Below are 13784 nucleotides of genomic sequence, written 5' to 3' on the forward strand. Positions count from 1 at the left end.
AGAGGAGAACACAGGCAGCAACCTCTTTGATCTCAGCCACAGCAACTTCTTTCTAGAAACATCGCCAAAAGCAAGGGAAGCAGGGGCAAAAGTGAACTATTGGGACTTCATGAAGATCAAAAGCTTGTGCACAGCCAAGGAAACAGTCAACAAAACCAAAAGACAACTGACAGAATGGGAGAAGAGATTTGTAAATGACAGATCAACAGCTAGTATTCAAAATCTATAAAGAATGTATCGAATTCAACACCCAAAGAACAAATAATCCAATCAAGAAATGGGCAGAGGACATGAACAGACATTTCTGCAAAGGAGACATCCAGATGGCCAACAGACACATGAATAAGTGCTCAACATCACTCGGCATCACGGAAATACAAATCAAAACCACAGTGAGATGCCACCTCACACCAGTCAGAATGGCTAAGATTAACAAGTCAGGAAAGGACAGATGCTGGTGAGGATGCGGAGAAAGGGGAACCCTCCTATACTGTTGGTGGGAATGCAAGCTGGTGCAGCCACTCTGGAAAACAGTAGTTTTTGCATTTGAGGGGGTTCCTCAAATAGTTGAAAATAGAGATATCCTACAACTCAGCAATTGCACTACTGAGTATTTACCCTAAATATACAAATGTAGTGATCCAAAGGGGCATGTGCACCCGAATGTTTATAGCAGCAATGTCCACAATAGCCAAACTATGGAAAGAGCCCAGATGTCCATCAACAGATGAATGGATACAGAAGCTCTGGTATGTGTATACACACACACACACACACACACACACACACACACACACACACACACAAAATGGAATATTATGTAGCCATAAAACCCCCCAAATCTTGCCATTTGCAATGACATGGATGGAATTAGAGGGTATTATGCTAAGTGAAATAAGTCAATCAGTGAAAAACAATTATCAGATGATCTAACTGACATGAGGAATTTGAGAAACAAGATAGGATCATAGGGGAAGGGAGGGAAATATGAAACAAGATGAAACCACAAAGGGAGAGAAACCATAAGAGACTCTTAATCTCAGGAAACAAACAGGGTTGCTGGAGTGGAGGGGAGTGGGAGAGATGGGGTGGCTGGGTGATGGACACTGGGGAGGGTATGTGCTATGGTGAGCACTGTGAATTGTGTAAGACTGATGAATCACAGACCTGTACCCCTGAAAGAAGTAATACATTTTATGTTAAAAAAAAAAAAAACAACTCAAGGGGTGCCTGGGTGGCTAAGTGGGTTAAAGCCTCTGCCTTTGGCTCAGGTCATGATCCCAGGGTCCTGGGATCGAGCCCCGCATCGGGCTCTCTGCTCAGCAGGGAGCCTGCTTCCTCCTCTCTCTGACTGCCTCTCTGCCTACTTGTAATCTCTGTCAAATAAATAATAAAATCTTAAAGAAAAAAAACTCAAAAAAGTTTCTTGATGATTAAAAACAGCAGCAACAATATCTTCTATCAATTTTGCATCTTACTCCCCCTTTTCTGTATCCAGTTTTGGGTACAGAGAAGACGTTTAATAAATGCTGGTTCAATAAATGCCTAGGCAGTATTTTTGGGGATTGTAACACAATTTTATGTACCTTTCACTTGAATTGAAGTAGATCTTCGGGAGCCTGTCCAGGGCTCATAACAGACCACCACTGAGGAGATCTTTCATCTTCTCAGTTATCCCTCCCCCCAATGTTGGTCCCACCTAGAATGTATTTCCTTCTCAGAAAAATTAAACAAGAAAATTAAATCCTATAAAAAATGGATGTAATTTAGATAAACCTACAACCACAGTGTGAGACTTCAACACACCTCTCAGCAGCTGAAAAACTAAGTGGACAAAGGAGAAAATGACTTAGAAGATCTGAACAATGCAACAAACAAACTTGCCATAATTGACATGTATACAGAATACTGTCCCTACCGTTAGAACACACATTCTTTTAAAGTTCATGTGGAACATTTTTATCCACATTGATTCCAAGCTGGGTCATACAGCAAGCTTCAGTGAGTGTCAAAGGACTGAAATTACCCAGAGTATGTTCACTGGCCAGAAAAATCACTAAGAGAAAATCTTCTGCCCAAGTAGCCTGGAGAAACCACAACCCAGGTCACACCCACATTCCCCCTGCAATGAGCATGCACAGGGGCATTGCTAGGAAGACAAACCACAGCCCTGCTCACTGGCCTCACTTTCTCCCTCGATCCGCAAGCCTTCAGTGGGCCTTTGCTGTCACCCAGCAGTCCTAGCACAGTGGCCTGGTCAGTTCAATCTCAAATGCACCCTTCCCCTCTCTCCTCAAAACTCCAGGCTGGGTGATCATTTTCCTTCTTATTTCACTGAGAAAATAAAAGCAACCACAAGAGATGTGCATCCACCTGCCCCCAGTTGTAACTGTCACCTCTTTATAAGTGTACCTGAGTATTTTCCATTTCCTTCGGTTATTATGAAAGAATGTGATTTTATCCAACGCTTGCATCTCTACTTCTCTGCCCTGGATTCCACTGACTCCTGCCTACTTCAGTGATGCAGAAGAAATGGATGATGTGTGGGAAGGTTTTTTTTTTTTTTTTTAGCATTATATTCATACATATATACATAAAAACGCTGTAATGTCATCTATTCTAAAGAAACTTCTGTATGCTCTTCTACCTACTGTCTCATTTGACTCCTTTTACTCATATTTACAGCAAACCCCCTCACAATGATTGTATTTCTATGACCACAAGCTTGTATTGCATGATCATTCTATCTGTTCCAGGGTAATCCATGGGACACCAAATCCAATGGTCGGTTCTTAGTCTTGGTGATTTGAAAATGCTCAGCTCTATTGGACACCATTCTTAAAACACTCCTTTTCTTCATTTCTGGAAAACCCTTCCTCCCCCCAATTTTCTTCCTACCTTTTAAGCTCCTCCTGCTTGGTCTCCTTGTTGGCTTCTTCTCTCCTTCCTGATCTTTAAGTGTTGGAGTGCGTCAGGGCTCCAAGCTTGACCTCTTCTCCATCTGTACTACCTCCAGTCATTTCATGCTTCTCTGGATGTAACACTTGGTATGGTGACCTTACCCACCCTGACCTCTCTGGCCTAGAGCTCTCGCTGGCCTCCAGACCTGTTCATCCAATTGCTTATTTGACATCTATACTTACATTTTTATTTTTATTTTTTAAAAAAATATTTATTTTAGAGAGTGAGAGCATGAGCCGGGGGGAGGGGCAGTGGGAGAGGGAGAAGCAGACCACTCACTGAGTGCAGAGCCTGACATGGGGCTTGAACCCACAGCCTGGAGATCATGACCTGAGCCGAAATCAAGAGTCATACACTCAACGGAAGAAATCACCAAGGCGCCCCAACGAACATTTATAATAGCAATGAACACTTAGCAGGTCTAAACCCAAATTCCTAATTTTTCTGTCTTCCTGCTCCATGGCCTATACCACCTGCTATACCACCTGCTCTAGAGAGTGCATTATTTTCCTATTACTATGATAACCTATTACCACACACTTAGTGGCTTAGAACCACACCAATTTAATTCTTTTACAGTTCTGGAGGTTCAAAGTCCAAAATTAAATTTCCTTGGGCTGAACAAGGATGGCTGCAGGGCAGTGCCCTCTCTAGAGGCTGGAGGGGAAAGTATGTTCCCTTGACTTTGCCCACCTCTAGCGCTGCAGTCTTTGGCTCGCAGCCCCTTCCCCCATCTTCAAAGCCAGCAGAGCCCCAGTGTGCTCCAGTCCTCCCAGTGCCTCCTGCCCTTAACAGTCAAATTTCTCCTTGCCTCCCTCTGATACTGGTACTTGCACTCGCATTGAGGAAGGGCTCACCCAGGTCATCCCCGGTAATAGTCCATTTACACATCCTTACCTTAATCACCTCTGCAGAGGCCCCTGTGCCCGAGAAGGCGACATTCATAGGTTCTGGGCATGAGAAAGTCGTCATCTTGGGGCCGTTACTCAATCCACCACACACAGTAAATGGCATCACCATTCTACTGTTCTTCCAAGTAACGAAAAGCCCCCAACAACCTGATTTCCCGCTCTTAAAACTTCCATTCGACCCAGCAGAAAATCTTTCCACACTTAAGATCTATCAAGGATCTGGTCAGTCCTTGCCACCTTCATGGCCGGTGGCAGTTCATGCCTGAATTATTTCAGTAGCCACGACGCTGCCCTGCTCTGCCATTGCTTAACAGAGCCTGCCTGTTTCAGAGTCTAAGTGGGATGAGGTCACTGCCCGGATGAAAACCCTCTGTGGCTTGGGCCGTGCTTTACCCCCCCTTCACCACTCCCCGCTCTCCCCGCTTCTCACTGTCCTCTAGCCCCCTGACCCGCCCTCCGCTACCAGATGGGAATGCGGCAGGCTGTGCCCCTGAACCAGTGGCACCCTCACTCCCTTAGAGAGATGTACCTGTAGGACTTTCTGGGCTTGCACGTCAACCACAAGGACTCTGTTCAGTGCTGGCTGGGCCACGTAGATGTACCGGTGCCGGACGTTCACGGCCGAGGCCCACTGGCATGGCTGGGTGGCATTTCCTTCCTCTTGGGGACAGATTTCTTCCTGTAAAGGAGACAGGCTGCCATGGATCTTCTTAATCCCCTGGGTCCCCTGCTCTGTGTGGGTCCTGCTCCCTCACCGCCCCGTCCCTCTGTCCCCTTCTTAGAACCCACAAACATGCCACATCAGCCCTCCCACATCACCTGTTTTGAACATTCACCTCCACCTCCTCCCACTTGTGAGGCTGGAACTCCCTTTGCATGTGTTTTTTATGAGCAGCCGCCAGGCCTGCCTTCTTCCCCTCTTGGGTGCGAACTTCCCCGTCTGCACTGAGCTCAGCACTCCAGACTTCTCACTTATTAAATTAAATCTGCTCCCCTTTTTTATTTGAACTTGGGGTACCACCTGACTCCATGCTGCCTATTCTTTGCTTCCTTCCCCCAGCTCCCCCACCCCACAGGCTGGTCCTTCTCTGTTGGCTGGATCCTGCTCAGTTTGCTGATCTCTTGGTCTCTATATGTCAAAATGCACAGGGGTCAGTCCCTCAATGATTTTTCCTCTTCACCACTCCCTTTGCTCATCTCATCCCAACTGATGGCATCAAATACCATCTACGTGCATACAGCTCCCAAATTTGTATCTTTAGTTAGAGCCTTTTCTCTGAACTCCAGATGTACGCAGCCAACCACCTCACTCTACTTGGCTATTTGCTGTACACCTCAAACTTGAGAGAGTTCAAAGTCAACTCCCAATTTTACCTCCCAATCCTGCTCATTCCTTTAATAAAATGGCAGCTCCACTGTTTTCCTTCCTTAGACCAAAACCCTTATGGCCATCTTTGAGTCCTCTTTTTCTCCTCATCCTCTCAGTCCTCATCAGGGCATCAAAAGTCATTTCAGCTCTGCCTTCAAAATACGTTCAGAATTTGACGTTGCCTCACTGCTCCCACCTCCATCACCCGGGCTCAGGCCATACTATCTGCTGAGTAACCGCTGTAGCATCCCTGTTGTACTCCTTGATTCCACCACCCCTCCCCCCGCCCCCCATTCTCAACACAGAATCCAAGGGCATCACTGAGAGTCTGCCCACACCTCTCCTCTTCTCAACACCCTCCACTTCATTAACATTCCTTCTGGCTCAGAAGAGGAGCCAAGGTTTTCAGGAAGTCAAGTAGACCCTGTCCCCTTTGGCTCCTGCTACTCCTCTGATCTTTAGCTTTTCTCTCCTGTCCCCTCTGTGCTTGCTTTCCTTCCCTCATGTCACCCTCCTGCCCCCTTCATTGGCCTAGCACCACCAGCACACTTCGCCTCTGTACCTGGCTTCATTTGTCATTTCCACCTGACGTTGTGCACTGATCTGGCTACATCTTTTTAGGCTCTCTTCTGTCACTAGAATGCTCTGTGATGGGCTCTTTGTCTGCTTCACTTCTATATCCTTAGCACCTAGTAAAGGCCTGGCAGAGAATGAGTGCCTCAGTATATTTGTTGAATGAATAAATGAGTAAAAAGGGGGACCTTCTTTTCCCTTACCTTCCAGGATACACAGTCTCATGTGTTTTTTTTTATCATGACTCTCACTCAACTCTGTCTCAGTCTCCTTGTGGTCCCCCTCTTGGTCTGCCCATCCTGTAGCTACTGGCCCCCAGGGTTCTGTTCAGGCACCCAAGTCAAAGCACTCATACATACCCTTGGTGGTCTTGTCTACTGCTCTGGCTTTAGCCAACGCCCAGATGAAGACGGCTCCCAGATCTATGTCTTTAGCTCAGAACTGCCCTCTTCAGTCCTCGCTTGGTTCTCCCACAGCCCCTCATACCCAGCCAATCACCCCGAGCTGACCCTCTCCACCATACCTGCCCCTCTCACCAGGTCTGGCCAGCCAGGACCAAGCCTATCACCCTTGCCACTTCCTTCTCTCCTACAGTCTGCCACAAGTGAGTTACCATAGACTACGGAGACGACCTCCTCCATCCCTGAGTTCATCTACTTTCCAGGTCTTTCCTGAATGACTGCAATAGCTTTGGGGCAGAGCTGTCATCTTACACCCTGGCCACTGCCCAGCATCACATTCAGTTCTCATAACTACCCCCATTCACACATGAGAAAACAGAGGCTGGCAGGGGTTAGGTCACTGGTCTAAAGCCACTCAGCCCTGCTGAGGGACAGAGGTGGGATGTGAACCCAGGTGTGCCTGGCTGGGAAGCCTGTGCCCTTGCCTCCTACATGTGCTGCTTCCCACTGCCCAGAGTAGCCCCCTCATCCAGCAGAGACACCTGAGAGGAGACGTGCCAACCTCCTGCTGGCTCAGTGCTTTTAGCAGAGGCTCGCATGGTTTCACGGCTATTACGTGGAAGGAAAGTTCATCGGGGTAGCAGATCTAAAAAATGATTAATTCAAATGAAACAGCCTGGAAAACAGCTGGGCCGGAGCTTCGAATGCAGGACACACACCACAAGCCAGCACGGCAGTGCCACAAGCAGGTGGCAGGACCCTTCCCAGGCATGGCCCACTTCCCCCATGAGCTCCAGGCCTGTCCCTGCTCACTGGTTCCTTCACGTCGGGCCTTGAGGAGAGGCCTGCAGGGGCCTGCCGATGACTCTTCTGGGTTAATGTCCTACTTCTACCGTCAAGTAGCTAAGGGTACACCTTATGTAGGAAACCACCAACATAAGGCCTAGAGAGAAACCAACAGGAGGGACAGAGCCCTGGGATGGGGTTGGTGGGGAAGCACTATCTGGGGGACACCTGTGGACAGCTGGTTCTAGAGGGCTAGAAAGACTTTCCTGGACCTGCCACCGGCAGTCATCTCTGTGGCCTCCATCCATGTGGCATGGCCGTTGTGCCCTTGGCCTCATACTTCATAGCACCTCTGATGCTTGGGGCATTCTCATCTTGCACGCTCTCTCCCCTGGCTCTCGCAGCTCACCTCCTCTAGTGACTGGTTGAGGATCACTTCCTTTTGTAACCTTAGCTATCCTTGAGTTCTGTGACCCATGTTCTCCAGGCTTCCTTAAAGCTACTTTTTTTTTTTTTGCCTGCCAGGGAGTCACGGGCTCTCTAGCTCACCATGGCCCATCCCCTCCTTGTCCTCATCTTCTGGATGTTTCTATGCTTGTGTCCCATGGGTGTCTTAAATTCACATCGTAGGCCACCCTCGTCTCTTTGGTGAGGAACTTATCTGCCCTGCTTTTGGAATCCCAGCATGAGACGGAGAATGTGGCACATGCCTCCTAGAGTGACAAGAGAATGAACAGTACCCCTAACCTGCCTCTCCTCCTGAGTGAAGGACAGTCTGTTCCTCCTTGCAAGATCCCAGATGACCCTTGTGGTGCCTGCTGATATAACACTAAATCTACTCAGTTATTCCCATTGCCACTGCCCCTGACTTGGCTAGGTCACTACCCTCTCTCACCCAGATGCTCACAACAGCCTGTACACCTGCTTCTGGGCTTCCAATCCTGTCCTACTCATCGCCACCCTCACTGGGGCCTCGCACTTGTTCTAAAGTAGCCCCACCAGGGCCGTGATTCATTTGAGGTCCTCCAGGCATCCCCAGAACTTTCAAGATCTGCCACTAAAACTCCTCAGCTTTAACCCTGGCCTCTGGTCATCTTAATCTCAAACCAAGTATTTGCAATTCCCCAGATGTGACATGCCACTTTATGCCACCAGGTGCCATGTTCATAACATTCCCTTTAGAAACACATCCCCAGTTCCTACTTGTTCTTCACAACTGGGCCCAGGGATGCCCTGCTGGAGAGCCTTCTCTGACTTGGTCCTTCCTGGGTCTGGAGAGGCCTCACCCCCTCAGTGTCCCAGTGTACCTTGCAGCTCCTTCAAGCAGCACCTGCTGTGGCCATCCTTTCTCTGTGAACTAATGGAGAAGAGAAACCCATCCATAAGCCTTGGGCCTCACCCAGGGCTCTGTGCACAGAAGGCCTAATCAAGGAATGAGCCCTTCAACTCTTAACCTCCCATGGATGTTCTGGAGCCTTGGAACACACGTGGAACCACACCACATATAGCAAATGGAACCTGGGACATCAAGGAGTGGTCACGGTGGAAGACTGGCTCTCAGGCACACTTACAAAGCTCATGAAGATCTTCTCGGTGGGTTGGAGGTGCCTCTGGATCTCACAGTCCACGGGGTGCAGGATGATGATGCCATCGTCAGAGAAGACGTAGAACATGTTCCCCACACTGAGGCCTGGGAGGAGCAAACACAGCCATGGTTATGCACCCCCATCCCCAGCGGCCAGCTCCTAAGTAGGGTCACGTGCCACGCTGGGCAGACCCACCCCTGCGGTTTGGCTGCGTGTGGTACAGGCACAAAGTGTGGGGGCCTGGTCAAGGTGACATGAGCTAAGCAGGAGGTATGTGGGCAGCCCAGGGAGAAAGTGCCAGAGGCCTGTGAATCACTCCACAGGTGAGGGCTCTGTGAACCCCGGGCTATCCTTCTAGACACGTGCTTCTGCCCTAGGGCACCACGGGCTGGCCACGGACACAAGTCAGCAAATACATGACAGCCTTGGCTCTAGTGTACATTTGGTCTTTTGTTTGTTGTCAACTAGTCAAACACGTGGGTCAGATCATGCCAGAAAAGCAAAGCCTCTTTTTTTTTTTCCCCAGCACATTTATGTGCCACACCACTCCTAGGAACCTAAGAATGTTGTGGCTGGTACTCCTTTGTGCCAGTTTCGTCCTGGCCTGTTGGTGCCAGCAAATCCTTCCTTCAAGACAGGCTGCTCCCACCTCTGCCTCACCATTTTCTCTGTGGCAGCCCCAGGTCAGGCGATGGAGCCCCAGCCTGGTCAGGCCCACTTGCCTGCTCCCACCACCACCCTGGTGTGGCCATGTGGGGAGAAACCTCAGAGTAGCAGAGAAGGGGACCTGGGAGGATCTAGTTTGGCCTCCTTATTACAAAGACAAAAAAACTGAGGCCCAGCGAAGGGAAGGGGCTTGGTGGAGGCTACTTGGATTTACACCAGAGCCGGGGCTGGACCCCAAACCTCTACTCCAGGCTCTCACTGTGCCTCAACATAAAACATAAAGATGGCACAAAATTGGTAAGGTTTGAGTTCTCCTTTTCTTTCTCCCTCATTTTATTTCTTGTGAAGGTGGAATATTCAACAGATTTCCATAAATGCTAAGAAAATTAAATCTATGAAAAACATGCTCTTTCCTAGCACGCTGAGAGACCCAGCATACTGACTTCATTGACTATCTGAGTAGGTTTTCAGTGTTAGAAACCATACAACACGAAATAGGAGCCAACATTCCACCTGCTTCCAGTGACTCTGCAGGCAGTTTTCTGGGCCTCAGGCCCTTCCTGCCTGGGAAGCCCCAGTGCCTGGGGTTCCCAGTGTGGACCAAGGTTATTGATTCCAGGACACAGTCTTAGCTGTTGCTGGTTCTGTCCTGAGAGAGGGGCTGGGAAGGAGGGCTCTGCTCTAGCTTCTGAGAGCCTGGGCACAACTTGACCCCAGGCTCTCAGAAGCTAGCAGTGTCTGGGAGCACCCTGCACAGGTCTCTCTGGGGGAGTCCTGGGGGTGCTAGGCAGCCTGTCCCAAGAGCTACAGGAAGGGGCCTCGTCTCAGCTCCCAGGACACCCCAGCTTCTGGTCCATATGTGCTCTGTCCCCGTGGGGCCTTCTCTCTGTCCACGCAACCCTGGCAAACTTATTTTGCTCAGACCTATGAGTCAAAGTCCCTGTCCCTGGGGTCCCTTGGCCTCCCAGGGTCTCTTAGGAAGTGGACAGCTGCAAGGACCAAGGTAAGCCTGAAAGCTTGGGGACCCCATGTGGGGTTGCAGCTGTGGCCACGTGGCAGGCGAAGCACAGACTCCCTCACGGTCAGCAGTGGAACGCGGGCCTCGCCAAACAACTGACTTCACAGGAGACAGAGCCAGCCTCCTGATCCGGTCCCCTGGAGGGTTCTGTCTGAGTGGAACTTCTCCTAACAGGGCACAAAGGCACTTTCTTTGCTGTGGCGTATCCCAATCATCTCATTTCTCTTGTTGAGATGGAACAGATCCCTGCGGCCTGCTGGCCTGTGGGTTATGCTCCTGTATTTCCTAGTTCCAGCTGTGAAGGGTGCAAGCAGCCGGCTGTCCAGGCAGGATGGCACTTGTTGCACCTGTCACCCCGCAGCCAAAAAGCAGCTGGGGGTCTTAAGTTGCCCTCAATGTGAGGCCTCTGTGCTCTGTTTCATACATCCCAGGGTCTCCTGCATTCTTTGCTGGTCTCACCTTTTGAAACTTGAGCCTCTTTGTAGTGAATACAATTTTAGAAAATTACCACCTCTTAAAGACCCAGAGGGAAAGCTCTCTACATGCATTGTGGCTTAGCGCTAGGTCGGGCAGCATTGCGGGACGGCTGTCCTTGGTGAGTGGCAGTTGCTACAACCTGTCTTCCCAAGGAATCCTAGCGCCTACTGGCATTAATTCCTCATTTTTCAGGTTCTGCTCACTTACTGTGAGCAGCAGTGCCTGACATTCAGGAAATTGTTCTGAGTATGTGCATGCATGCATATGCCAGACTCTAGGAAATGCCACAAGGAAATGTTTACCAGGAAAAAAATGAGACAGGAAATAGGCCAGCTTTTAAAGATGAGATTTTGTGCGTAACCCCGAAATCACGGGATGCATTCTGCTTCTCATCTCCTCCCTGAAACCCCCATCCACTAATCAAGCCCCATCCTGGAGAGTAAGTTACCTCCAGGTGATGGGAACTCTGCTCTGGTGGAGGGGCTGCATTGGGCTGGGGTCCACAAAGAGTGACTCAGGCCCTATAACCCAGTTCCCACATGGGCCTGCTGTTTTTTGAACCACATGAAATTGTTAGTATTAGACCATTTTTGACATACAAGAATGGCCATTTTTTTTTTTTTTAGGGTCCAACCTAGTATCTAAAGATGGTTTGATAAATAAAATTTTAAAAAATCTATTCATTTAAAAATATACATTTATAGGGGTGCCTGGGTGGCTCAGTGGGTTAAGCCGCTGCCTTCGGCTCAGGTCATGATCCCAGGTCCTGGGTTCGAGCCCCACATTGGGCTTTCTGCTCAGCGGGGAGCCTGCTTCCTCCTCTCTCTCTGCCTGCCTCTCTGCCTACTTGTGATTTCTCTCTGTCAAATAAATAAATAAAATCTTAAAAAAATATATACATTTATAGAAATCATGGTGGTTTTTTTCTTCAGCATTTCCTCAAAGTGTATGTCTAAACTTTGAGAACTCCAGAACCAATATCACCTTCTGAAAAAAAGTTGAAGGCCTCATCCAACCAGGGACCCCTGCCAAGTAATCTGCTTCAGTGACGGTTTCAAATAGCTTTAGATAGCAACTTCCCACTTTTAAGTTCTGATGGACTGGTGTCTATTAAAGACACAAGTACATTTTAAATCTGCTTCTCAGCATGTGACCCTTGGGTCATTGACCTCCGCCCTCCCATCCAATCTGGCAGGTGGACCGCACTGATGGGGACTGCATGGTTATCTGGGAAAGCTGATGGTGGCCCATGGAAATATGGCCCATGATGGAAACATGAACACAGGTGATCACAAGCACAACACAGAAGAATAAAACTTGGTACCTTCCTCTCGCCACAGAATGTTTGCAACTACAGCGTCAGAGAATCAGGAGACCGGAAACATGATTGAGGGAAGGAAAAAAGAACAAAGCAATGTCAGCAGTTTACTGTAGTAATTCCTTTCAGGGATGGATGGCTACCTAATCCCTCGTATATGGAGTCTGCCCCACTCACTGCCAAGCAGCAGCCCTCTGATGGGACTCTGGATGTGGACAAATGTTTCTAGGTCTCAGGACACTTTCAATTTCTAAATAGTCTCTGAAATCAGGTCCACTAATGGGATCCTGCACTTCTGTGGTTGACAGGGAGAAAGGAACCATTCTCCTAGAGTTCCTGATTACTTCCAAAAGCCAGGCTGATTTTCAGCTAGGATTCTCCAAGGAAGACCATCTGAGACACTATTCTGATGATCTCCTTTGATGATGAAGACTCAGCTTGGAGTCTTTAAACAAGGGCAAGAGATCCTAGCTACCACTCGTGTCCATGGAATCACACCTGCAGAGCCACTTGGGGGAATGGTGGCTACCTGGGAGGGCACACAGGTGAGGGATAATCCATGGAGTCAAGGTTATGTGTGCATGTGTGGCTGGGCCACTTCCTGGGCCACGGTGGTACGTCAGCATGTGATAAAAATCATGAATGGATATCTAGTCTATCATATATGGAATCTGTGTCACTGACTGGTGGGTGGAGAGAAAGAGAACTTCTATGGGTAAGGGGCAGAGGTTCTAGTCTATACAGCAAGTAGGAGGCAGAAGTGGGGCTAGGATATGTAAACTTTCTTTTGGTCTTGGGCACTCTCTGCTTCCAGGGAACTTCCCTGTCTGTGTGCTGTTGAGATTGCCAGTCTGCTTACCTCTGGGCACCCCTGCCCCAGCTGTGAGCACAAGAGAATATGGGAGTTTACCCCTGTCTTCAGGGGCTCATGGATGGTGGGTGCAGCCTTGGTCAGTGGGTCCCCTTGCACCCAACACCCCCCAACCCATGCAATGAGGAGCTCAGAGGCAAGAGTGGACTCACGGGTCTTTCTAGCTGAGTCTTCAATGAAAAGTGAGGAGATATCCTCGTCCACGCCCACTTCGTTTCTGGCGATGCAGGTATACGCCCCTGTGTCTTCATACCGAACACTGCCGATGTGCAGTTCACTCCCATTGGCTGGAGGAAGGACAGTGCTCAAGATGGTCTGCTTAGCTGGGACCCCCCCCCCCCAATCTCCCCTTTATCCAGCGTGGTGATGTTAAAAACACAGGCCCTCGGCAGGGATGAGGGCAACCAACATCTGTGATACACGCCCAGAAAGGGCTCGATCAGCTGAACTAAACTGAGGCTGACTTGGGACAGGATTGACAGTTTATCATCTTTGAGCTCAAAAAGCCCACAAGATCTGTGTGACTGCAGGTAGCAGGAGAATTTGGGGAGACATTTGTTCACCCCCAACACATCTGACTTAGAAACAAATCATGTCTCTCATTTCACTGGGGAAAGTGTCAGCTTGAACTTGATGGGAAGAGCAGAGAGGCACCGAGGGCAGTTCTTACCTAATAGGGAAAGCTGTTTCGACATCTGGGTTGAGACATCCATGCCATTTTTCAGCCAAGTGATTCTAGGCATAGGAATGCCCTCTGCGTGACACCTCAGACTGGCTGCCACCCCAGGCTCCTGTGCCTGGGTCTCTGGATACACGCGGATGACTGGTGGCACTGTGGATGAAGTTG

The 13784-nt window shown here is 49.2% G+C and overlaps 1 protein-coding gene across 3 annotated transcripts in view; it reads right to left on the reverse strand.

The window, feature by feature from the left end:
• FSTL4 (follistatin like 4) overlaps positions 1-13784 on the reverse strand; it is a 717149-nt gene that overhangs the window by 17911 nt on the left and 685454 nt on the right. For all 3 annotated transcript variants that reach the window (XM_047730849.1, XM_047730850.1, XM_047730848.1), the window contains 5 exons: positions 13608-13769; positions 13090-13224; positions 12073-12099; positions 8573-8691; positions 4402-4551 (listed from right to left, as the gene is read on the reverse strand). In XM_047730849.1, coding sequence (XP_047586805.1) covers positions 4402-4551; positions 8573-8691; positions 12073-12099; positions 13090-13224; positions 13608-13769 — 593 coding nt within the window. The remainder of the gene's footprint in view (positions 1-4401; positions 4552-8572; positions 8692-12072; positions 12100-13089; positions 13225-13607; positions 13770-13784) is intronic.

Source organism: Lutra lutra, chromosome 5 (genome assembly GCF_902655055.1).
Source record: "Lutra lutra chromosome 5, mLutLut1.2, whole genome shotgun sequence".
Taxonomy (NCBI): Eukaryota; Metazoa; Chordata; class Mammalia; order Carnivora; family Mustelidae; genus Lutra; species Lutra lutra.